The 26,101-nt window shown below is 37.1% G+C and overlaps 2 protein-coding genes across 2 annotated transcripts; one reads left to right on the top strand and one right to left on the bottom strand.

Moving 5' to 3' along the window:
* The first annotated feature begins 314 nt into the window (after positions 1-314).
* Positions 315-2,296, top strand: LOC114310175 (U-box domain-containing protein 26-like). The gene has a single exon (XM_082889770.1). The coding sequence runs from the start codon at positions 940-942 to the stop codon at positions 2,176-2,178; it is 1,239 nt and encodes a 412-aa protein (XP_082745896.1). The 5' UTR covers positions 315-939; the 3' UTR covers positions 2,179-2,296.
* Positions 2,297-15,715: 13,419 nt separating this feature from the next.
* Positions 15,716-25,167, bottom strand: LOC114310176 (uncharacterized). The gene is made up of 3 exons (XM_028256105.2): positions 24,687-25,167; positions 16,579-16,717; positions 15,716-16,044 (listed from the first exon to the last, which is right to left on the bottom strand). The coding sequence occupies exons 1-3, from the start codon at positions 25,086-25,088 to the stop codon at positions 15,860-15,862; spliced, it is 726 nt and encodes a 241-aa protein (XP_028111906.2). The 5' UTR covers positions 25,089-25,167; the 3' UTR covers positions 15,716-15,859.
* Between the last annotated feature and the right edge of the window lie 934 nt (positions 25,168-26,101).

The raw sequence follows: 26,101 nt of genomic DNA, 5'->3' as shown, positions 1-26,101 counted from the left end.
CAAAACCAGACAAAATGAGGTGCATGTGGTGGTTTTTCTATTATTGCTATGCTCATGGGCCTTGTGACGATCATTACCACATTTCTAACCCAAAAAAAAAAAAAAACAGAGACTATCATTACCACACTTTTCCTCAGTCTACATACAAGTCTCTTTCTCTCTCCATATATATATTAGTCACATAAGTATTTTATTCAACAATTGTTGGCTGGATTCAAACTTCGAAGAGATTTAACACTTTATTATTGTTTTGTAGAGGTGGGGTCAGTCAGTTTGACTGGGTTGATAAATATGTGTGGGGATGGAGGGTTGTGGTCCATTTCCACAATCATTCTATATTATTAGTTGCAACATCTTTACTCTCTCTCTCTCTACTTGGATAAGCTCTCTACTTTCACCAGCTCTAGTGTTTTGTTTCTTGGTGTTGTCTTGTGATTCCTCCAACTAAGATTGCACTTTTTCCTCCTCCTCCCCCTCTCTCTCTCTCTCTCTCTCTCTCTCTCTCTCTCTCTCTCAGTCCCACCTATTGTCTGTTAGTCTAAACTCCAAGCCTCACAAACTAACTTCCCTCTCCCCCCCCCCCCTCCTTGCACTTTTCTCCGATTCTTGCCCTGCTACACCTAATCCTCCCGTTCTTGGCCTGCTCTCTCTCTCTCTGTCTCTCTCTCCACACTGATACCTCAATCTCACTTCCACAATTTATTGCCATTTCTTGACTTTAGTCCCCTCAGAGGCTTTTCTTCACGTACCTACCTTAAATTAGAACTTGCAAGAAGCATCTCACTTCTATCCTATATATTCTCATATACCCATTTCTCATTTTTCTCAATTTGACGAGCTTGATCAATTATATTGACAACCTCTTTCTTTTTGCTGATACCCATGTCTTGTTTTTTCTCAATTTAACCTTTTTGATCAAATTATTCTGTTTTTTCTTCCATGAAAGAAGGTGCTAAAATGGGCATTCCAGACTTGTTCAGGTGCCCAATTAGTCTAGACTTGTTCAAAGATCCAGTAACTCTATGCACGGGCCAAACCTATGACCGGTCCAGCATAGAGAAATGGCTAGCTGCGGGTAATCTAACATGCCCTGTCACAATGCAGAAGCTCCATGATCCATCCATGGTCCCAAACCACACTCTTCGCCATCTCATCGATCAATGGCTTCAAATGGGTTGCCAATTCAATCCCAATTACTATCAAACCATCGATCGTGATCCTAACCTTGACCCTGACCCTACCGGGGTTGCGCTAGTGCTAAAGCACAACCTTGAATCTCATGAATCCCCTTTGGGAAACAAGCTTCAAACACTTGAAACAATCCAAGTTTTATCCCAAGAATTGCCATTGCGGAACTTTTGTTTGATCCAAATGGGGTTTTTCCCACTGTTATTGGAACAAGTTTTCGGACAAGTACAAGGTCAACAACATTCCCAAGACAATCTCAAGTTTGTGGAAAAAGCACTTGTTTGTGCTTTGAATTTGCTGCCATATTGCAATATGGGTCCTCTAAACATGCTTAAAGATGAGTCTAAATTGGACTACTTTCTAGTACTATTCGACCACGGCACAACCACTATCAAGACAAGTTTGTGTAAACTTGTAGAGGCAATATCATCATCTTTGGAGACCAAAGAGCTTTGTGCTATTCTTGGAAACAATCACGGGTTTTTGCAAAGAATAGTACTACTACTTCACAATCACAACAATTCAGCGGCATTTGAAGATGGAATGAAAGCAATGTGTTCATTGTGTTCATTGGAATCGAATCGCGAGAGCTTGGTGAGAGAAGGTGTAGTGGATGGACTCATAACGTATATAATGAGAGCCGAAAGGGATGAGAGAAATTTGGCACCAAAGGCAATGGCAATGCTTGACCTGCTTTTAGGCCTAGAGAGTGCGAAACAAGCGGTGAATGATCACCCAAGTGGGGTTAATGCTATGGTGAAGATGGTTTTTAGGGTTTCAGATCATGACGGAAGCGAGAGCGCTATTAATTCGCTCATGATCATGTGTTCTGATTCGGTTCAGGCAAGGGAAAGAGCAGTTTGTGCTGGGGTTTTGACACAATTGTTGTTGCTTTTGCAAAGCCAGAGTAGTGGGAGAATCAAAACTAGGGCAAGAATGTTGCTCAAGTTGTTAAGATCTATGTGGGATGAGGACTTGACTCATGTGTGATATATGGGATTGTTGATGTCAAGGTGGTTATGTATGTATACCTTGTCATATGCAATTTTTGTGTATGGTTAGTACATTTTGATTACTGTATAGAATAAATATCAACATTCTTCTCCTACTAGTCTTTCAACTTCACTTGAAATTGTTTGAATGAATTGTTGAAAATACTCTAAAGGATTTTGAACATCTTATGGAAATAAATCAAATTCGTTATGTTTTGATCTGCAATGAAAAATGAAGCACTGTTCTTTGAGATTTTAAAAATCATCAATAAAAATTAAAGGCTTGTCAAATCACAAACGTAAGTGATAATTTAGTGCAACAATGCTAGATATTTAAAAAAAAGTACCTAGAAAAGTAAATAAAAATGAAATGTGTAGACCACATTCGTTCTAGGGATGGTCCAAACAATACCAAGTTAGATCTACATAACATATTTCACTTTCGGATAAAATTCATGATAAGTAGCGTAAGGTTTCAACCATTTTTTTTTAAAAAAAAGCATCCACTTTGGGGATGGATAGGCAACTGGGAGAAATATTGAGTATAATGGTAATAATACGTGACAGTATCACTAACTAATGACTAATCAATGAGAAATCTCACATTGTAGTAGCAAAAACTATACTATTGAATTAGTGGGAGATAAGAGTTGACTGCTTGATCTTATTTATAATATTTTATTGATTAATGACTCTATATAAAATGATGTTACTATTACACGTAATTTTTTTAACAGTGATGCTAGAGACTTCTAACTTAGAGGCTCTAAACACATTTCTAATGAGGTGAAAAAGGAAAAAAAAAAAAAACAGACACAACACTGACTGTGGCAGTGGGTGGGATTCACTGCCACATCACTAGTGACATCTCTAATTAGAGGTCTCAAGCATTTTTTTTTTTAATTGATTTAAGTCTACCTGAGAACTTTACCAATATGGGCATACTACTGTGTTGTCAATGGAGTGCAAGCAATGCAATGCAACGCAAGTTCCCATGAATCACAAATGTATGGAACTAAGATCAGATTCGCTTGCTAGGTTAGGCAACATTTCAATCAAACCATAAGAGTCTAAGTAACATGGTTTACATTTATTGTCTTTCTGTCTAATGATTAAAAAAATTAAGTAAAAATCTATTTTTTTGTATATCATTTCTCATCTGCTTAAGGCCTTGTTTGGTAGGGCTTACTTCTAACTTATTTCAGCTTTTACCTTAATTTAAACTATTTTGATGTGTTTTGTTTAACTTAACAATATAGCTTATAGTTTTTTATAAGTCAAAAATCAACTTATTCTTTGAGTGGGGAAAGAGAAACTTAATTTATAAGTCAAAAATCAGCTTATGTTCATAGTTATAAGTTATAAGCTGTTAAGTTATAAGTTATGATCACTTTCCCACAGGTCTACCAAACGGGGCCTAAGCATGAAAGAGGAGAAAATTTTTCCACAAAATAAAATGAATTTCTTTCCCACACTCTTTTCCTAGATATGTGGAGTGGACCCTACAATCCGGTCAATTAGGCTCGGCATGAGTCCCGTTTTAATGATCTACTTTGTTAATTTTTTAGATCTCCATGTGTAGATCATTCATTAAAAAGTTAAATTAATTTGATAATTTTTTTTTTTTTGGTGTTTAGCGGTCAGGGGTGTCCTGACCACTTTATGAAAACCCTCAGCTAATCTCTTTTCTAATCCGGTCAAAGGTAGATCATCCATGCCAGGACTAAAAAACTCACAAGAAATTGCTTTCTCACAATCTAACTCCAATAATCGAACACTGAGCAATTGTATATGGAGCACTACTACCAACCACTCCAATTGATGATACAGCGTGTTCCAGATGAAACGGGTCAGACTGATCCACGCTTCCCAAACCGGTGCCCGACATACCAAGCCCGCGAATAGACCTACACAGGAGTCCAACGGGGAACGGGGAGTCCCCCAGCGAACTTTCTGACGAGCAAGTTAGAAATAGTGATGGAATATAGAGATAGATTAGAGATAGAAAAACTTAGCCTTCTTCTTATCTTCGACGTCTGCTTATATCCTCTGGTAATCATTTCGTTGTCCCTTCCGACCTGTCGCTATGGCCGAAAGTCTATGCTCTAACTTGCCTTATTCATGGTGAGGCCGTTCTGTCTCGACGAGGAGGAGTTATCCCAATAAATGCTGTAAGGACCTTCATTAATGGCTGATGTACAGTGCAATAACTTTGCACGATCTTTGTCTACTTATATGGCTTGTCCTTCTCTTGCCACGTGTTTAGATGTTATTGGTTCTTAATGCCATGTTGAGCTCCAACAACGTTGGGTTTTAATATTTGAATTATGTATTGGGCTCTAAACGGTGGGCTATATCCTTTATGGACTTACCCATGTCAGTAGTCCCCCATTTCCGAGTGCAGCTTTAGTCCAACGAAGAGAATAATGAAGAGAACAATGGCTGTGAGAGACTGGCGGGGCGAAGGCCGACCGAGAGGTGGGTCGACGACGATGGGTGATCGCGAAGGGCGACCGAGTGGAGGGGCCGACCGTGTGGGGGGCCGACCATGAAGGGTGATCTAGTAGAGAGACCGACCATGAGGTGGGCCGACCATGAAAGGTGACTAAGTGGAGGCCATGAGGAGGGCCGACCGCGAAGGGTGAGTGGCGGTGCGCGGGGCTCGAGGGGCGGCGAGGCACGTAGTGTAGTGAAGTGAAGTGGAATAGATAGGGAAGGAGAAAGGGGGCGTGGATCGTGGTCGTACACGTGGCGGAATCCCGTAGTGCGGAAGGTTAGGCGTTGAGCAAGAAATGAAGCGATAGGTCAATATAAGGTGTTGAAAAGACAGTTTTGGCGCATTTTTGAAAATTTTCAAACTGACGAAATTTAATTGTGACCCTCGGAATATAGGCAAGCCTTCGGCTTTTATTATTATCAGTTTTACCTATCTTTTTACAAAAAACCAAAACATCCCAGAAGTAAACTCGTTTGTTGCCAGTGATACGCCCTTGCGACACTTTGTGAACTTTCTTGTGATACGCCTGAAACACTGCTGGAAATCTCCTAAAAGGAGAAGCTCTACTCTCTCTCTCTGGAACTTTAATCTAGTACACTTAAAAAAGTATTAAATTTGTAAAAAAAATCTTAGAGAAATTCACTAAGTAATAAAAAAAAAACAAAAATTCATTATATTTTCATTATGTTGATAAATTATATTGACATCTCTTATGGTTTGAAAAAAATACAATAAGTCCCACAACTTTAACATAATTACATTAGATTTTCTTAAAATTTTAATTCACATAACGTGTGACCCTCTTTTCATCATAAATTCATTAGTTGTGTGAATGAAAAAATATTATTATCTCTTTTATATTAAAATATATATTTTAACTTATTTATCTTTGTATCTTCTTCGCATTAGTTTTGATAATTTTAATCTTATTAAAAAGAAAATTAGTATAATTATATCAAAATTGTAAAATTTGTTGTATATTTTCCAAATCTCAAGGGAGTCAATGTAATTTACTTTTCTTTTTCTTTTTCTTTTGGTATTTATTAATTTTTTTATAAATATTTTACTTTGTAAATATATTTAAATTAGGTACAATTAAAATTAATTTTTTTTTACTAAAAATAACAAAATAAAAAACAGAATAAAAATCTCAAAACCAGACAAAATGAGGTGCATATGGTGGTTTTTCTATTATTGCTATGCTCATGGGCCTTGTGACGATCATTACCACATTTCTACTCTGGCTTTGCAAAAGCAACAGTCTTCTCCTACTAGTCTTTCAACTTCACTTGAAATTGTTGAATGAATTGTTGAAAATACTCAAAAGGATTTTGAACATCTTATGGAAATAAATCAAATTCATTATGTTTTGATCTGCAATGAAAATGAAGCTCTATTCTTTGAGATTTTAAAAATCATCAATAAAAATTGAAGGCTTTTCAAATCACAAACGTAAGTGATAATTTAGTGCAACAATGCTAGGTATTCAAAAAAAAGTACCTAGAAAAGTAAATAAAAATGGAATGTGTAGACCACATTCATTCTAGGGATGGTCCAAAGAATACTAAGTTGTATCTACATAACATATTTCACTTTCGGATAAAATTCATGATAAGTAGCGTAAGGTTTCAACCATAAAAAAAGAAGAAGAAAAAGCAACCACTTTGGGGATGGATAGACAACTGGGAGAAATATTGAGTACAATGGTAATAATACGTGACAGTATCACTAACTAATGACTAATAAATGAAAAATCTCACATTGCGGTAGCAAAAACTATACGATTGAATTAGTGGGAGATAAGAGTTAACTGTTTAATCTTATTTATAATATTTTATTGATTAATGACTCTATATAAAATGATGTTACTATTACACACATAATTTTTTTAATTGATTTGAGTCTACCTGAGAACTTTACCAATATGGGCATACTGTCCATGGAGTGCAAGCAATGCAATGCAACGCAACGCAACGCAAGTTCCCATGAATCACAAATGTATAAGTTCGGATTCGCTTGCTAGGTTAGGCAACATTTCAATCAAACCATAAGAGTCTAAGTAACATGGTTTACATTTATTGTCTTTCTGTCTATTGATTAAAAAAATTAAGTAAAAATCTATTTTTTTGTATAACATTTCTCATCTGCTTAAGCATGAAAGAGGAGAAAAATTTTCCACAAAATAGAATGAATTTCTTTCCCACACTCTTTTCCTGGATATGTGGAGTGGACCTTGCAATCCGGTCAATTAGGCTCGGCATGAGTCCCGCTTTGATGATCTACTTTGTTAATTTTTTAGATCTCCATGTGTAGATCATTCATTAAAAAGTTAAATTAATTCGATAATTTTTTTTTTTTTTGGAGTTCAGCGGTTAGGGGTGTCCTGACCACCTTATGTAAATCCTCAGCTAATCTCCTTTCTAATCTGGTTAAAGGCAGATCATCTACGCTAGGACTAAAAAACTCACAAGAAATTACTTTCTCACAGTCTGACTCCAATAATTGAACACTGAGCAATTGTATATAGAGCACTACTACCAACCACTCCAATAATCCTTAGAACTTATTAATTCGATCATCACAGTCCAATCCAACAATGTGGACAGGAAAGAATCCAAGTTGTTTTTTGGCTAAGAGAGAGAGAACTTTCTATACTACTAGAAGCTAGATTTAAGCCCTAGTACCAGTTTAGGTGTCTGGTATAGTGGCACACTGTTTCATACTAATACCAGAAAAATTTCAGGCGTGCCAAACTTAATTGCAAAGGATCCTAACCTTTTTGTTCAAATAGGTCCCACAAGGGACCATTGGAGTCGAGATACTAATTTTTCTGTTTGCCTTTGTCAACAACAAAAAAAGGTTAAAGCTAAACACGCCCATGCCACAACAGTGGTCCACATTTTCGGTGACAAAAAACTATTGTGTGCTCCTGAGACAATGGTCCAACAGTCTAAGGAGTCACATGATTGTGTCGTTTCCTGCATTTAAGAGTGGGTCCTGTGTGATTGTGTATAAGCATTGCTCAACAAGCACAAAATAATTTCTTTTTTAATTATGAAGCGAATCGCTCTTTTGGTGGCAAATAAGAGGGGAAATTATTCAATACTCCCGGAGCACCACGTGTCCATGTTTCAAACCAGTCGCCAATCAGTTAGCCCCATGTTGTCCCCCCATCTCCAACATAAATCGTAGGCCCTTGTGTCTCTCCACCAATCAAAACATTATGGAGCACCACGTGTCCATACTCCGGGAGTACTGAATAATCACCCAAATAAAAGAGTTAAATAAAAAAATCCAAGATTTCACATTTTGTTTTGGAGGGGGGCAATCCATGTAGTATGAAGCTTTCACATAAATCCCGCAAATAGCTATGGGACAATATTATGGTCTAAATTGGGGACCCAATTCCCTCAATTTCTGGCATTCCAAACAGCTCCATTAGTCAATATATGTGGAAAACAAAAGATAGCTAAGTAGAATTAGACTTGTAAATAAAAGTGTATACACTTGGTTTAAAATAATTCCATCCTGCAATAATCTAAGGTCCTCTTTCGTGCAAATAGTGTCAAACCTTACACCTTTTCATACTATAATCAATGAGACCATCACTAAATTATTTTTTTTTTTATTGGCACATGATGTGTACGGATCAAAGCCTGAGTAAGTCCCAGTGGTGCAGAAGTCCTTTGCAAAGAGTTTCTCACAAGTTCACCATGATTAATTCAAAGAGTTTCATCCAGTTCTATGGCCTTAAGGAATTGTCAACACATAAGAGATTTCGCTATTTGAACTTTGGAAAGAGTATGCCTCTAAGACCCAAGGTCTTACTACCAAGCTAACCCCCTTGGGGTTAAGACCATTACTAATTACGTGTTTGAATTTTGGTTTCATAAAAAAAATAATAATAATAAATAAATAAAAAAAGAGGAAAGGAAAGAAAAAGAAAATAAATGAAGTAGATTTTTCATTTTTTTTTTATTTTTAATCTTTTTTAGATCCAAATATAACTTAAGTAATCATATATATTTTGCAAAATATGTGAGTTCTTGTTATAAAGAAATTGATAGAGTTATGTTAGGACCCCAAATAAATTATTAAATTTTTTACCAAACCTCTCACATGGGTGTGGGATCCACATAAATCATGTGTGTGGGTCCCACACCCATGTAAGAGATTTGGTAAAAAAATTGATAATTTATTTGGGGTATATAGTATTTTCTGACATTGATATTGCCAAGAATATTTCATTTAGGACTCACTTGTTGAGTAACATCAAGCACAATGTTACTAGAAAATATGCTAATTCTTTAATGATTTATGTTTTGGAATCATATTTACTTGGAATGTGGATTGTTTTGGTATGTGGAAGGGGAATGGGAACGGGAACGGGAACAGGAATGGAACGGAACGGAACAGAACAGAAACATGATATGCCACATGATCTAAAATGTATTCACCTTAAATTTTAATTCATTATATTTGATTTTTTTCCTCCTAACGTAACATTTTAAGGAAATATATTGGAAAAAATTGTGAGATCGCTTCAAATCACTAAATTTACTATTTTATAATGGAAGTGTAACATGTTTCAAAACGTATGTACCAATACGTAATTCATTAAGGTATTAGTACTTTTAAGTACTACAATTTTGCAATAATACTTTAATTTCAAAAGGATAAATTGAAACGATAAGTATAACAATCCAATGCAATCCCAAAATCTTTTCTTACTTTTCACATTAGAGGTTTTCTTAGGGGGAATATATAAATACACATATATAATGAACTAAAATCTAGGAGTAGAGTTTTGAAAGAACAATATCAAAACAATGAGTCATAATTTTCTAAGAAAGGCATTTTTACACTATCAATTTAAAATTTTAATTTAATTTTATTTTATTTTATAGGATGTTTAATTCTTAAAAGAAAATTATTGTAGAAGTAGTTTAAATTCTAATAGTATAATCTACACAAATTTCCTCTTATTACACCACATTTAGGTCATGTTTGTTTGGGCGGACTGGATTAGTATTCCCATGACTAATAGTCCTAGGATTACGAATCCGTTGGATTATGTATCCTATCTTAACTAATAATCAAGTTTAAAATAATTAATCCGTACTTCAATTGTTTAACCAAACATCAAATTAATAATTTTATTGGACTATTAGTCCAATTCCAAGCTCATGTCCACCCAAACAAACATGACCTTAGTGTACGTAGTGTACCGTGTTTCTATTTTTGTTCTCATACGTGGAACAATCCACACTCCAAGCCGCATTGCTCAAGCACTAGAGCATTGTAATTTTGGTTGTGAAAAGAAAAAGAGGAAAAAAAAAAAAGAATGAATAATTTAGTTGCTCTAGTAGCATATTCAATTAATAGAAATCTGATTATTCTAAATGTAAATGGCGGTCGTATCCCATCGATACTAATCTGATGGTAGTTCTTTTCCTTCTAACGATTGCCCCCTTGGGGCTCAAATTGCAAAGCCACACCCATACGATTCCATAGTCGCATAGGTGCATCCAATCCTATACTAAATATTGTAGCTACTTCTAATACTAAATTATACGAACTCCTTGAGTAGAACTCATCCTATCCTATACTTGACATGATAGCTACTTCTGATACTAAATTATACGAACTCCTTTGATAGAACTTACCTGTAAAAATGGTTTGTAAGAAAATATTACTTGTGTTAATGTACACTAAACCTAACCCACTAACCTAACCCACTACATCCACCCCACTAAACCTAACACACTTACCATCTCCACTACCACCCACCACCTCCACTACCATCCACTACCACCACTCACTAACCCAAACCCTCTCCTATATAATGCCACTCTGATTTGTAATACAATACATCAAAACAATCAATCTTGTAATCAATAAATCAATAATACATGATTTCTTACATGGTATCAGAGCAAGGTTAAGAATTTAGTGATTCCGCTTCACCGGCGGGCGGCAACCTCGCCTTCGCCGTCCGCCGGACAAACCCAAATTTTCTAATTCTCTTTCTCCTTCCTCAACAAACTGATTCATCACCCAACCCGTGAATCAACAGTCCAGATTCCCCCCGAGGAGCTGGTAGGACACCCTTAAACTGGGAAACAAGATCTGCCATTGCCCTTGGAGCTGCACGTGGGATTTCATACCTCCACTCACAGGGTCCAACAGTCTCCCACGGCAACATCAAGTCATCAAATGTCCTCCTCACTCCTTTCTTCATTCTCTCCACTACGCTTATGGACCTTTTCCGCCCACTCCCTCCTCGCTCTTCGGATTTGCAGAGTCTTCGTCTCGGAAACGAACGCTTGAATCAACGGCCAGACACTTTCAGTTCGGTTTGAATCTGCCGGAGATTCACTCGCCGGTCACGGTGGTGATGCCTCAGAGCACGCTGGCGAGGCAGAGACGACAGAGGATCAGCGAGAAGACTCGGAGAGGGACACCAAGAGAGGGAAAAATTCCCTAATCCGAGCCGGGTATGGGGGTTGGCTTCTATACACTGCTGCCTCAACAGGAGACTTGGGTTTTGTTCAAAGACTCCTTGTAAGAGACCCTTTGCTTGTTTTTGGGGAAGGAGAGTATGGTGTGACCGATGTGCTTTACACTGCCCAACGACACCCTCATAAAATAAAATACACACATATCAACACACTGCAGCAGCACAGGGACAAGGGTCACACAGACACACATGCACTTTCTGATGCAAATTTTTTTTTTTTTTTCTTTTTTTAATCACCCCTCTCTCTCTCTCGTTCCTTTTTCTCTCCCCCCAGAATCACTTTAATCAGCTCCCTCCTTTTGCCTTACTTTATTCCCCCATTCATACATTTTTTTATTGTTCTTATTTTTATTCTTCTTATTATTCTTTGCACCCAAAACCAAACTCGTTTTATTCCTTCCACTGGCTTCCTATACTCTCTCTCATCTTTTCCCCTTTTCCAACCCACCATTCTGTTTTTTTTGTTTTTTTAATCACCCCACTCTTTCTCCTCCCTTTTGCATCCACCGCCCAACATTCCCTTGTTCCCCACTTCTTTTATTTTCTATATATATGTATTTCTCTTTTTATTAAAAACCAAACAAAACAAAAAAAAAACACAAAAAAAAAAAAAAAAAAAAACCCGCAAAATTTTATTCATATCGGGCCTCACCCCGATCATCATTTTACACAAAAAAAAAAAAATACAAACAAAACAACCACACCCACAGTGGGATTTTTCTTTTCCCTTCTCTATTCTACTGCAGGTCTCTTCTTCTTACTTTTATCTTGGGTGTCCCGTGCCAGTCCGGTCTCCGTGTTTCCTTGTCCACTGCGCACGTTCACTCCCCCATACTCCTCCACTGCCGCATATGGAGGACCTCCAAATCGGAACATCACGGTGGCCTTCCGCTTCAGCTCCTTGTTTTCTGCCCTTAGCACGCTTATCTCTGCTCGCGCATCCTTATACATCCGTTGGAGCAGAGCCAGCTGGGAGTTTAATTGCTGCACCTCATTTGTCCTACTCTGCAGCCGGTGCGACAAGTTTGTGACCGCCGTCATGGACTCCACACATGCCTTCAAAGTATACTGATTAGCCTCCACATCCGTTTGCACTGCCATTTTTTGCTCCACCGACTGCATCGGAAAGTTCAACGGAGCAAACCCAGTGGTGTTTGGTTGCGGTTCACGGGACACCGCACCAATTCTCTCTCTTGTTGACTCGTTGAGGTCAGGAAAGAGGGTGAGCAGTCCACGGGAAGACGAGGACGAAGCCATTTTTCTGGGCAACAGAATGTTACACAGTATCTCTCTCAGAAATCTCTCTCCGAAAACAGAGTGTTACAGAATCTCTCTCAGAAATCTCTCTCAGAATATCTCTCGCAGGTTTTTTGCCTCAGCCTCAGCCTCCGTCTTATAGCCGAGGCAACCACGCGCATCGCGCGCCTCTTACCACCAGCCGACAACACGGGCGCGCAAGCCAAGGCGCCTACGTGCCTCGCCATCATGTCCGGCACACCTTTTGATGAATTGGCACGCCTTTTGATGCATCGGGCACGCCTTTTGATGGCACGCCTTTTGACAGATGGCACGACTTTTGAGGGCTCGATATCTACATCCATGTATATCTTTTGGGCAGCCTATCTCCACACTCATCCAGTGTCTTCTACACCGGTCAGCTTTATCAATCCCTTTGTTTCAACCTCAAATAGGTTTCTATCTTCACACCTATTTGAGTTTGAGGGGGGGTTATATACAGTATCATGTATAAGTCGCTCATGACGCACTCCCTAAGTCGCCCCCTCGGTGCACCACCACAGCTTTTACAACGGTCCGACATGACCCCATAAACTGTCTTCTACATCGGTCTGACACGACCACACAGTGTCTTCTACAACGGTCCGACATGACCCCGTAAACTGTCTTTTACAACGGTCCGACATGACCCCGTAAACTGTCTTTTACAACGGTCCGACATGACCCCGTAAACTGTCTTTTACAACGGTCCGACATGACCCCGTAAACTGTCTGCTCCAACGGTCCGACATGACCCCATAAACTGTCTGCTCCAACGGTCCGACATGACCCCATAAACTGTCTTCCACATCGGTCTGACACGACCACACAGTGTCTTCTACAACGGTCCGACATGACCCCGTAAACTGTCTGCTACAACGGTCCGACATGACCCCGTAAACTGTCTGCTACAACGGTCCGACACGACCATACCGTGTCTCCTATCCTGTTTTGTTTTTTTTATTTTATCAGTTTACTTTTCTGTTTTGTTACTCTCTTCAAACTCAAGTTGGTTAGTTCCTATCCTCCTTGAGTTTGAGGGGGGCTGTTAATGTACACTAAACCTAACCCACTAACCTAACCCACTACATCCACCCCACTAAACCTAACACACTTACCATCTCCACTACCACCCACCACCTCCACTACCATCCACTACCACCACTCACTAACCCAAACCCTCTCCTATATAATGCCACTCTGATTTGTAATACAATACATCAAAACAATCAATCTTGTAATCAATAAATCAATAATACATGATTTCTTACAACTTGAAAAACTTACATGCATATGGTTATGACCTTTGTTAATCAATATGAAATCGTAACAACTTTAACAAAAGACAGCAAGAATATGAACACCTAAAATAAGGTTGAAAAAGAAAGAGCACCCAGTTACAACTAGGGCCCTGTAAAGTCGGCGGTTTTGATGGTAAAAGTTTGGTTGTGAGACCAATGGCACATTAGACTGTTTATATTCAACAAAAAAAAATAAATTTTCAACATCATAAACAAGATGCAAAAACAAAGAGAGCAACTGGTGCATAAAATATGGGCACCTAATCGAGTTCCAGAAAACCAGAGAAGAAAATACAAACTACTTATAAATTCTTTACTAAAATCTTACAATTCACTATTCAATCTAAAATTTGATTAGCGATTAATGCATTAATTGATACGAATTTATGAGTGAATTTATTTCGAGATAGAATCTATGGTGAATTGCATAATTCGTAATTGATTCACAATTTGATTCATTGTTTATAATTCATGCAACTCTCAAAGCTATTGTGTCCAACAAATTCTGACCCTTTTTATATTTTAATAAAAAAAAATTGACAAACTATTTTTTAATAAAAAAAACTGACATACTATTAACTTTTAAGAGTGTTTAGTATGAAAATAACTACTACCCATACATGATTTTTTTGTTGTTTAGGTGATCACCCCATTTGCTATTTAACCTTTTCCTCAAACAAATGTCATAATACATCTTATTAAGGTTAAACTAACTTGAACTCACAAATTATCTATTCTTATTTTAGTGAAATAAATCTGATTCAATATTACATGACCATGTCAGTCAAACCCAAAACTTCTACACTTATTAGTTTTTTGAACTGTTCTTTGAACAACAAGCGTTCAAAGCTTTTAAAGTGGTTTATGTTTTAAAATAAAGGATTATACTTAATTCATTTTTCTTATTATACCCTATATAGGCTTCCTAAACCCAATTTTTTGGATACCAATAGAGATCATATTATGCTTATTGAATAATTTTATGATTGATGAGATTTTGGCTCACATCCTTAAGGCAATGTCTTTTCAATTAGATGGTGCAATCATATCCTTGTATAAAAACTAGGGCAAAGTTCACTCTACCCCCGTGGTTTGGACCATATGTGATTTACCTTTCTAATGTTTGAAAATAACCACATGACCCCCACATGGTTTGTGGATTGATATGCGCCGTTAAGCCCATTAATGGTTTTATGAAAAAGAATAAATACCCATGTATATAAATAACTTCAGTGTGAATTACGAATATTTTTGTCATTTGTTTGAAAAACAAAATGCACTTTAACCATTGTGCTTTATTTTATGTGAGATTTATCCCCTTAAAATTTGAAAATGAACGTATAATCACCTTATGTCTATTATGTGTTTTACACTTGTTATTAAGTTAGATGAAATATTTAACGGTATACTTCAGTTTACAAACCACATAAAGGTTATGTGATCGTTTTCAAATGTTAGAGAGTAAACCACACATGGCTCAAATCATAGGGGTAAAGTGAAATTTGCCTTAAAACTATTTTATAATGTGTTTTATCAAAAAAAAAATAAAATTAATACATATAATTGTTTAACATCATTTTTTTTTTAAATTTATATTCAATCTTGACGATTCTAAATTCGATTCATGATTCACAAAATTTTTTGATCGACAACTATGCTTTCAAGTGTTATTCATGGTTGAACTAAAAAACAAATTTCAAAAGCTCCTGCCTAATTGTAAACCACGTGGTTGTCAACATTGCTAACAGCTAAAAATAATGAGAAAATAAATAAATTTGTAAGCCACGTGGTTGTCAACATTGCTAACAGCTAAAAATAATGAGAAAATAAATAAATAAATAAAGAGTCCTCACTTCTCCAATGAAATGATTTTAGCAGAATAAATGCCTACTTAGCTCAACAAGAATGAGATGATGGATAGCTGACAATGGAAAGATACATGTACCAAAAAAGATGGAAAGATATAATCAAACTGTGTATATATACAATTTCACTAAAATAACGTATCGAAACAATATAACATTTACATTGTCTTACCATTGTAAATAGTAAATCAAATGGGTAACATGTAAATATTTACAAAGCACTAGGAAAGCGTGATAAAATGTTGCAAGGAACTAACCAAACTTGGAGGCCAATGCTTAGTTTCTTTGACATAAGATATGTCTGTATAGTGAGGATCAAGAAGAGTTGCGATTGTGAACTGGTTCTCAGCAAGCAGGGCAGCATGCTTATCCACGTATAAGGCTGCGGCTAGAGCTGCATGCACTTCTGCAAGAAAGCCCAATGAAGGATGGCGCTATTAGAGGATAAACAAACTGCATCCAACAGATTTTTTTATTTTTTTTTGGGGGGGGGGGGGGGGAACGGAAATGAGGCTAGCTTATTTTGGGGAAATGAGACTGTCTTATTTTTTTTATTTATTAAAAAAAAATGGCAAGAACTATCCTAACTTCGTGGTCATGGCATCGGGAGAAAGGGACAAACGTTCCATTTGGTTTGGCAAAAAATATTTTCCAACAGAAAAGTTTTCTAGGTAAAAACATAGTCCAATGTTTGGCTGCGTCCTTGAAACTAATGTGCTAGTGGTTGCATTAGTGGTAGTGTAGTGGCATTGGTAAGAAGAAGACTTTAGTTCGGAAAGCATTTTCAACCTTATAGAAGTGGAACGTATTTTCCGCCCAAATAGACTTGTTTTCCATTAACCACATAAAACATTTTTTGTTGATTTTTGTTTCCGTTATACCAAACACCTGAAAATGCAACAGACTGAAGAAAATAAACTTTCAAGGTTCATGAAGGTACCCGGATATCCTTTCAAAGATATGGAAACATCTTCCATTTCAGTGATTGCTTCTTCTCTGTCGCCAACCTCATACAAGGCTAATGCTCTTCCTACTCGTGCATAATCTGAGAGTGCCAAATCTTTGTAATTTTCAGTAACCTGTAATTGGGAATAGGCCATGTCAATTGTAGAAATTATAACACAAATTTCCAAATAAAGTCATCAGTTAAGTAAAGAACTCTTTTAATTAGGTATTGAATTTTCCAGACCTTTCGAGGGCTAGCCATCCAACAATATATATATATATATATATCCACATAATGGCATATAAATTTTATAGAATCTACAGCCACATATTTGTTCAATCTTTGTTGATAGCATAACTATGTTGGCCACAGCAGTTTACTCAGATAGCATAAATATGTTAACGTTAATATATTTACCTCTATTAATCTATTGATGACTGTAGCTCATTCAAACATGTCGTCAATCTACCATGGAAAGGAGCATTCTGATATATAATTGAGCTAAATTTTCTTGATTTAATCATATTGTTAAATATTTTTCCAGATTGTTATCATTCAAACATGTTGTCAATCTACTATGGAAAGGAGCATTCTGATATATAATTGAGCTAAATTTTCTTGATTTAATCATATTGTTAAATATTTTTTCAGATTGTTATCTTTAGCACAAAGGCTACAGTTCTCAAGATCGAGTATGCTCATTCCTAATGTGGAATAATACATAAAACCAAGAGCACCATCGATGGTGGATGAAGAGTTGCACATTTCCGAGAACCTGAAAACAATTTGTCACACGTGACTACATAACCATACAGCTGAAGATGACATAGGTTAAACATAAAAGATCAATGAGTTGAAGACGTGCTTTCCTAGTCAATGTGCCAAGCCTACTTGATGTTTATCATATAGTGCAGGGGAAATGCAAAGTTATAAAAGCAGCAAAATTTCAGACTTGTAAAGCATTGGGGATGTTCAAACATAAATTAATTGAAAGTTTTTGCCAAAGTTCTGAAGGTGTTTTATGTGATGGTGACTTGAAAGTGTTGCTGATAAATTCTCCACCTGAATTTGTCAATATAAGTTAGCAAGAACAATTGGGAAGACTACATGAAATGGAAGCAGAAAAATGATGCTGTCTGGAAGTTCTTGCAATTGAGAGAAACACAGAAAAGTGCACTGAACCATAAGGAGAAAATATGTAATCAAGCAGTGAGGATTCTCTCTCATAAAAATGCTATTTACAAGGAATTTGAAGTATTTATACAGGTTACATACACACATTTTTTATGCAGACTAAAAAACCACCTATGCTTTCTTATGTTGTTCTTTGACCACACACTATCCTAATGGGAGAAAAATAGGCCATGTTTGATTCACAACACTAATAGTGAGGTATTAATAATCCTATTAAATTAGTGTGGTATTAGTTATCCCACCCCTACCTCATTACTAATAATCCTACAAATTTGTTGGATTAATTATCCATTGGATTAATAATCCTAAACTAAAATGTCAAAACAAACATAGGATGATTGGGCCCACGGATTAATAATCCCAATCCTATGCTTTAATCCTTCCAATCAAACATGCCCATAGTTCACTGACAATTTATGCAGGCTACTCTTACTATCATAATTGGAGACTAGATTATTTTGACACCTGGATAAATGCCCACAATTTAAAAATATACAGAGGTCCACTTATTGAAGAAAAAACAAAATTGACATTTTAGTTATTGTAAAGCCAGTTTTTGAGTTTAAGTAGAAAACAAAAGTACTTTTAGAAATGAAACAAACACAAAGAGACAGGGTTAGTGATCCACCATAGCAAAAAGACAAAAGTAAATTATCCTCAATGCATACCTCCCTGGATGTATATCCATCAATGTTAAGTCACCAATTTCCCCTAAAGCTTAAGGCACTAGGAAATGGGCCCAACAATGTATATCAAGCTATCCAACACCCTCCCTCACATGCAATCCCATCTTGCACGTGGAGAGATAAACAGAGAACCAAACGAAAAGAGAAGCAAACAACCAAATAGGGAAGAAGAAACCAAACAGGGACAAAATACCAAATGCCAACGGAAAGACTTGAACCCAAAACTTCTCTCAGCCTAAGATCTGATACCATGTTAAATCACTAATTTGCCCAAAAGCTTAAGTTGTTAGGAAGTGGGACCAACAAAATATATCAAGCTATCCAATAGTTTTGACATTCTTGTGCAAGCACATGCACATGTTTTTTCTTTGGTGTGTGCATGCATGCATATAATGTAAGACATACTCCCACTGGACATGAACTATGGAAGTGGCAGGAGATACCACTCAGGCCTAATATCTGATGCTGGAAATAAGATATCACTCTAAGATCAATTGATGAATGGGATAATTTCTAGATCCAACGGGTAAAGTTTCTGATTAAGTAATCTTTTTATTACACAATCTTGCCATCTTAAAGGAAAAGTAACAATAACTAGTAGCATTCTGTTTAACACACCTTCATAGCCAGAATCACCATGAACTTATCCTGGGATAAGGTGAGGGGTTAAATTACAATTTACAAGCCAGGTAGATGCTATAATAGCTTGGTAATAGAATCTTAAACGTCATGGAAAAACAGTTAAAACAAGCAACTTAGCAGAAGTAAGGTGTGGCAACGGGGCTGCTGCAATGACTATGTAAAATACTGCTGATACCAAATTCTTTGGCTGCCATAAAGCCTAGCAATCATTTATAAGCACAGACACAAAACACGACACGAACACCGAACATCGACATGGAAATTTTCAAAAAAATGCAGGACACAACCCATGGGCACACATGTGAATTATATAAGAAACAATTATTATATGTCATGTCTCTAAATATTTAATTCAAAGATAATATGAGGCAGGATGAGTTCTAGGCAGTTCTAAAATCCTTTTAAGATCTTATGAAGCCTGCAAATAGACTTTGTTGGCATACAACATGATTGACCCTAGAGATGAACTATTATTATTATTATTATTTTCTCATAATACATTTCAAAGATCTCTCTCTCTCATTTATCTACATCTCTTCTCTCTTAAATTTAAGGGGCATGGAGAGGCAGCTGCATTACCCTAGAGATGAATTAATTTTGTTTCTCATAATACATTTCGAAGAAATTTTATCTCTCTCTCTCTCTCTCTCTCACACACACGTTTATTTGCAACTCCTCTCTCTTAAATTTAAGAGACATGGAGGTCTCCCTGTCTTCTCTTTTATTCTCTCCTTTCTCCATCATATTTTGAATGAGAGGCTAAAAATGACATTACACACATTGCACCTCCCTATTCTGTCTCGTCTCTTCTTTCTCTTTCTCACAGTCCCTAAAATCTTAGAGGTATAAATGAACCATGGACTTTCTTGACCTCCAATATTGCCACACACAAGCTGTGAAAAAATGGTCCCTAAAATCTTGGAAATTGAATTGATTACCACGTTGACCATCATTCTAACTACAAACTTCATTGAAATGATTAAAAATGTCAGGGTCAACATTATAAAGTTGAAAATAGCCCTTTCGAAGAATTTACAGGGAATTTTGTTGTAACCATGTGGAGACAAACCTGACAAACAAAATATGATAAAATTTAGGTCCATGATATAGATAAATATCAGTCAAAAACAATTTTGCACTAGTTGGCAATATGAAGCTAGTAGCAATGCAGAGTCTGTGTTAAGAGTTCTTGCTGTCAACATTGAATCACTACCATAATAGTATGGTAGTAGTAACATACAAACTATCGAGTGTATGGATGGATGTAATTGAAATGAAGGAATTTAGGCGCTAAATTTACAAATAAAATGAGGACCACTTATCAGAGTCTAAAGAAGTAAATGAAATAGGTAGAGAGGATACACTTAACTAGTCTCCCTTGTGTGACTACAAACATTCTTGGCATGGATTTTAAATAAAGTCATGCTACACAAACTAACAAATCTCACTAAATTTTCTTACTCGCAAATGTGGCAATTGTATTGTCCTTATCATATTATTCTAATGGGTCCCATTTTGAATACCAAGGTTTCATTACAGCATACCAAATTTATGAGTAAAAAACGTTATCGAAGTTTGTTAGTTTGTAGAGCATTTTCATTTCAAATAACATTGTTTAAGTTTTTATTTTAAGTGTTGGATATCAACCCATTGTAAGGGTGTCAGCCACATGGTAAGGGTGGCATCAACCCACTACCCACATCGTGGTGGGGTAGCTTCCAACCAACAAAAGAGAAAGAACAAGCTGGCAACAAGCTGGCCATGTGCAAGGCCAGCTTTCCTCTCCACCTTCTCTTGTGTTTAAATAGAGATGGTGAAGAGAGAACGAAGAAGACACACAGACAAGCTGAGAGCAATATACAAGAGTAGTGTATACTCTGTGTGTGTTATCAGAGTGAGAGAGAATAAGCTATATAGAGAGACAGAGAGTGTGAGTTGAGTGTGTAATCCTCCTCTTGTTGATATATAGTGATATCACTCCCGTGGACGTAGGCCGGATTGCCGAACCACGTTAAAACTCTTGTGTTATTGCTTGTTTGTATTTCTTGGTGTGCCCCCGATCCTCAACAATTGGTATCAGAGCCCGAGTGGTGAAAAATCGAGTTTTTTCCGAAAGTGCTCAGATTTCGAAGTGTCAGAAATCCACTTTCGAGCATACCAGGAGAAAGCCATAGAGGAGAGGAGTCCAGACCCAGAAAGAATAGACAAAACGGAAGTCGATGTGGCCTCCACGCTCTGGTCAAAGTCAGGAGCGTAAAGTCAACTTCAAACCAGAAGCCCACGCGCGGCCAGAGGTTGAAGACGACCATTCTATAGCCAATCCAAACACTTTAAATATTTGTCTGCGGAAATTTCACCACAAGGGTCAGCTTGACTCAGTGGTTAAGGCTTGCTTATAACTCCACGGTCTGGAGTTCAAGTCTTGCAAAGAGCAATTTGAAAATTTTTTTTTTTTTTTGGGGCAAAGCTAAAGACAGCGACACATCAGCAGCCACAAGCAGCTGCCACGTGTCTGACACGTCATCGCCAGTTCACTGCCACATGCCTGCCACGTCATCGCCAGCTCACTACCACGTGTCTGACACGTAAGCGCCAGCTCACTGACACGTGTCTTCCACATTAGCCAAAGTCAGTGCCACGTGGCTGCCCACGTCAGCACCCTGTTGACCAGTCAACACAGGGGCAGAGAGTTATCCGCTGCTGCGCGGCTAAGGTACACCCGCAGATCTAAACTGTCCAAACTGTTTTGGCTTGATTTGAGCCATTCTGTGTTCGTTTTTGACGATCCAATAGTGTTTTCCAACTATTTGGAGTATTCCGGACACATCCGTACGGGTAGAATCTTTAATCAGAGTTTCTGTAAAAAGGAAGAAATTTAAAATGGTAAAAAAAGGTGCAAGTTTCATGATAGAGCCTTTTAATGGCAATAATGACTTTACCTTGTGGCAGCAAAGGGTGAAAAATATTCTAACACGAGAGGGTCTGGTAAAAGCTCTTCTCAAAAAGTCCAACAAACCGGCAGACATGACGGATGACAAGTGGGAGGAGTTGAGAGAATTGGCAAATAGTACAATCCAGTTATATCTTGGGAACAACACACTCCGAGAAGTCATTAATGAAGTAGATCCGATAGAGCTATGGGCAAAGTTAGAAATGAGGTACAAGTCAAAGTTTTTGACAAATTGGTTATCTTTGAAGAAGCAGCTACATACACTTCAAATGCCAGAAGGTGCAAACCTTACAGAGCATTTGGACGAGTTCAACAGGATCACAATGGAATTGGACACTATTGGAGTGAAGACCGAGGAGGAAGATAAGGCTATGATCTTGCTGGTCTCTTTACCTTCATCATATGAGCATCTCAGGACTACTCTATTGTACGGGAAGGATGCTCTTGGACTGGATGAGGTGGCTGCTACGCTCATTTCTCATGAGTCGATGAAGAAAAAGGAAAGTAGCAAGCACCTAGAAGGAAATGCCTTGGTTGCATCAGAAAATGAGCAAGGCAGAGGCAGGTCCAATGATAGACGGAGTAGATACAAATCAAGAGGACGTTCGCAATCAAGGCCAGGCTACAAGAGAAAGTGCTATTACTGTGATCAGGAGGATCACCTCATCAAAGACCGTGCAAAGCTCAAGGAGGACAAGGCAAATAAGGAACAGGCAAGCTCATCAAATGTCGCTGCTGTAGTAAATGCTAAGGATGAGTATGCATTCACAGTTTCATCGAGTATGATGAAACCTGATTGGATTTTAGATTCCGGAAGTACATACCATATATGCAAGGACAGAAAACTTTTTTCCACCTACCAAGCAAAGGACGGAGGTATTGTTCGAGTGGCTAACAACACTGTGAGTAAGATTGTTGGCATAGGAACAGTACAGCTCCGAATGGAAGATGGAAGAATTTTCACGTTGGATGGAGTCCGACATGTGCCAAGGCTGAAGAAGAATCTAATTTTCTTAAGTATGCTAGACTTGAAGGGTTACAGCTTCTCTTCTAATAAAGGAAATCTCAAAGTTATCCACGGAAATATAGTGATGCTGCATGGACAACTAGAGGGGAATCTGTACAAGCTTGTTGAAAGGGTTGTGACAGAAGGAGCTACTGTCACTTATCGGGCAAGAAGTACAAGACATGCACTGAAAAGACATAGGGTTCAGCAGACATGGCAACCAAAGTGTACAAGAACGCATGGAGGTAGTTCGAAGGTGCACAAAACGGAGCCATTGCAACCACTTTTAAAAACAGCTCAGAGCAAAGAGACCAAGATAGCAAAACATGTCCTAGGAAAGAAAAGAGTTTCTTTTGCTCCTGAATTAGAGACATATTGCGATCTCTCCAAGACTGCATGGAAGGGAGAGATGCAATCACAAAGAATTGCAAAGTAAGTTTTGCATGGCACCCTAGTGAGGGGGTGCAGGGCACTCCAGACAGGGGTGCTATTGTGGATCACCTCACATGGGTTGAGGGGGTGATTTGTTGGATATCAACACATTGTAAGGGTGGCATCAATCCACTACCCACATGGTGGTGGGGTAGCTTCCAACCAACAAAAGAGAAAGAACAAGCTGGCAACAAGCTGGCAACAAGCTAGCCATGTGCGAGGCCAACTTTCCTCTCCACCTTCTCTTAAGTGTTTAAATAGAGATGGTGAAGAGAGAACGAAGAAGATACACACACAGGCTGAGAGCAATATACAAGAGTAGTGTATACTCTGTGTGTGTTATCAGAGTGAGAGAGAATAAGCTATATAGAGAGACAGAGAGTGTGAGTTGTGTGTGTAATCTTCCTCTTGTTGATATATAGTGATATTGCTCTCGTGGACGTAGGCCGGATTGCCGAACCACGTTAAAACTTTTGTGTTATTAATTGTTTGTATTTCTTGGTGTGCCCCCGATCCCCAACATTAAGTGCACTCATACAATCCTCACAAATATACCCATACATCTTGTTGGAACATAAATGTAAAAAACAATTGATTTTGAAACCTAACTGTACTCCTTGAGTGATTAAGTCCAATTACATTAATTTAAATTAAAACTCCTCAATCCAGACGCAATCTAAGTTCTCCCCAGACATATATTTGGTTTGATTTTCAGAATTAGTTTTCTGAAAAAACCAAAAAAAAAAAAAAAAAAAACACAAAACTAAAAACTAATTAGTGAAAAAATAAAAATCAAAAATCAAATATTTTCGTATGGTTTTATCTATGTTGTGTGTGTGTGTTGGGGGGGAGGGGGCAAAAATAATTTTTTTCAATTCAAAGATATCTTTTTGGTGTTTATTTTTGTCAAAATAATAAAATATATATATTTTTAATTTTTAAAAAAAAAAAAACAATTCAGAAATCATATTCTGAAAATGAAAACAAAATTTACAATTTTATTAGTAGTTACAGATATAATCACACGATGTATGTGCTTGCATTAATTCTTTTCATAAACCCAAATGCATAATTGAAGTCAAGAAGCCAAGCTAAAAGAAAGAAACAAAAATTTGAATATCAAACCCATGAACTATACCTATACTCTCTCAATAGATTTTCTCGGAAACCAAACAGAGTTGAAGTGGAGTACCTGAGTGAAGAAGTGGAGAGCATGATTAAAATCACCCTGAGCCTGCAATTCCCTCCCTTTCTCAAGCAACTCCACCGCTTCGTTCACTCTCCGGGAGAGCACGGAGCTGGCGTCTCTCTCGGCCGGGCTCACCGGATCGAAATATGCTAAGGCAGAAGATGAAGTGAAATGAAGTGTAAGGGAAATGGGGAGAGAGAAGAGCAACAAGTGCCTCCTCTGAATTGCCAGTGGAGGAGGAGGAGGAGGACGAGGTCTAGAGATATTGATGGGTTGCAGCACTGTGAATAGGGTTTTTCTAGGGTTTGGAATATGGGGTTCTGAATTAGGGTTTAGGGTGGGGTTTGGGGGTGAGGAGGAGGAGGGAGAAAGAAGATGGCAAATGGGTGCTGTAAATGCACCCATGTTTAGTGTTGGGTGGCAAAATGCAAACAACTCTCTCTATTTGTGGAGGCAATTTTGGCAACCAACTTTTGTTTGGTTCATGTCAATTTGGTTTTGTGGATTTATGCGAAAAAATAAAATAATAATAATAATAATAATTTATTTTTGTTTGTTCCATGTTCATGTGTGTGTCAAAGTAATATTATTATTATATAAATTTTTGAAAATTTAAAATTGAGAAAGTATTATTACTAGTATTATATATTTAAACTTTCAAAATTATTGAATATTAAATTTCTATAAAAAAAATCATAATATTTTTTTAATGACATAATCTACTATGAAAAATTCCACATAATTAGAATTAATCACTTTATTTAGCCAAACCCAAGAATTTATTGGTAAGTTTGGCCTATTTTAAAAAGTAGGTTAAAAGTTAGTCTTTTGATTTTATTTTTTTTAAATGTGTAAAAAAAATAGAGAAGTAATATAACTAAAAAAAGTCACACACACAAAAAAAAAAAAAAAAAAAAAAAAAAAAAAAAAAAAAAAAACCTAGTTTTTTGACTCAAAATAGGCCATTTCATTTAGATAGAAATTCACAAAACTTTGCCGGTGGCTTCATTATGGTGATTACTAAAAGGGTGGCGCTAATGCCACATATGAAAAGTATGGAGTCACGCATATTTATTGTGCAGTAGCTTGAAATGAAACTCTTATCCTCATATGACATCAGCTATAATTTGACTACTCATTCTTCACATAATTTTTCTAAATTGCCCTTTTGTGTGACTTTTTATTTGCCCAACTATCCAAAATTTCTATCAATCATTCATTTTTCCTTCCATCCCAATTTGACGTGACAATCATTTTCTGAATCAAAGAAAATTGGTCTCTCTCTCACCTCTCAGGTATATATACTCTACTATCTATTTGTAATTAAATATTTAGAATTGATTTAGTTTTTTTATTATTAGTTATTTTATAGTTTTAGAATTTTCTATGAAGATATACGAATGAACTATGTAATTTTT

The sequence above is a fragment of the Camellia sinensis genome, chromosome 1 (genome assembly GCF_055761805.1).
Source record: "Camellia sinensis isolate YWXY chromosome 1, ASM5576180v1, whole genome shotgun sequence".
In the NCBI taxonomy this organism is placed as follows: Eukaryota; Viridiplantae; Streptophyta; class Magnoliopsida; order Ericales; family Theaceae; genus Camellia; species Camellia sinensis.
Note: the sequence above shows the minus strand (reverse complement) of the source record. Positions and strands in the feature narration are given on the sequence as shown.

Coding starts and splice junctions, on each gene's coding strand:
- LOC114310175 (XM_082889770.1), top strand. CDS start 940: ATGAAAGAAGGTGCTAAAATGGGCATTCCAGACTTGTTCAGGTGCCCA.
- LOC114310176 (XM_028256105.2), bottom strand. CDS start 25,088: ATGGGTGCATTTACAGCACCCATTTGCCATCTTCTTTCTCCCTCCTCC. Junction 16,718..24,686: donor CTCTCCACTTCTTCACTCAG/GTACTCCACTTC, acceptor TCCCAATTACAG/GTTACTGAAAATTACAAAGA. Junction 16,045..16,578: donor ATCTTTGAAAGGATATCCGG/GTACCTTCATGA, acceptor GCTTTCTTGCAG/AAGTGCATGCAGCTCTAGCC.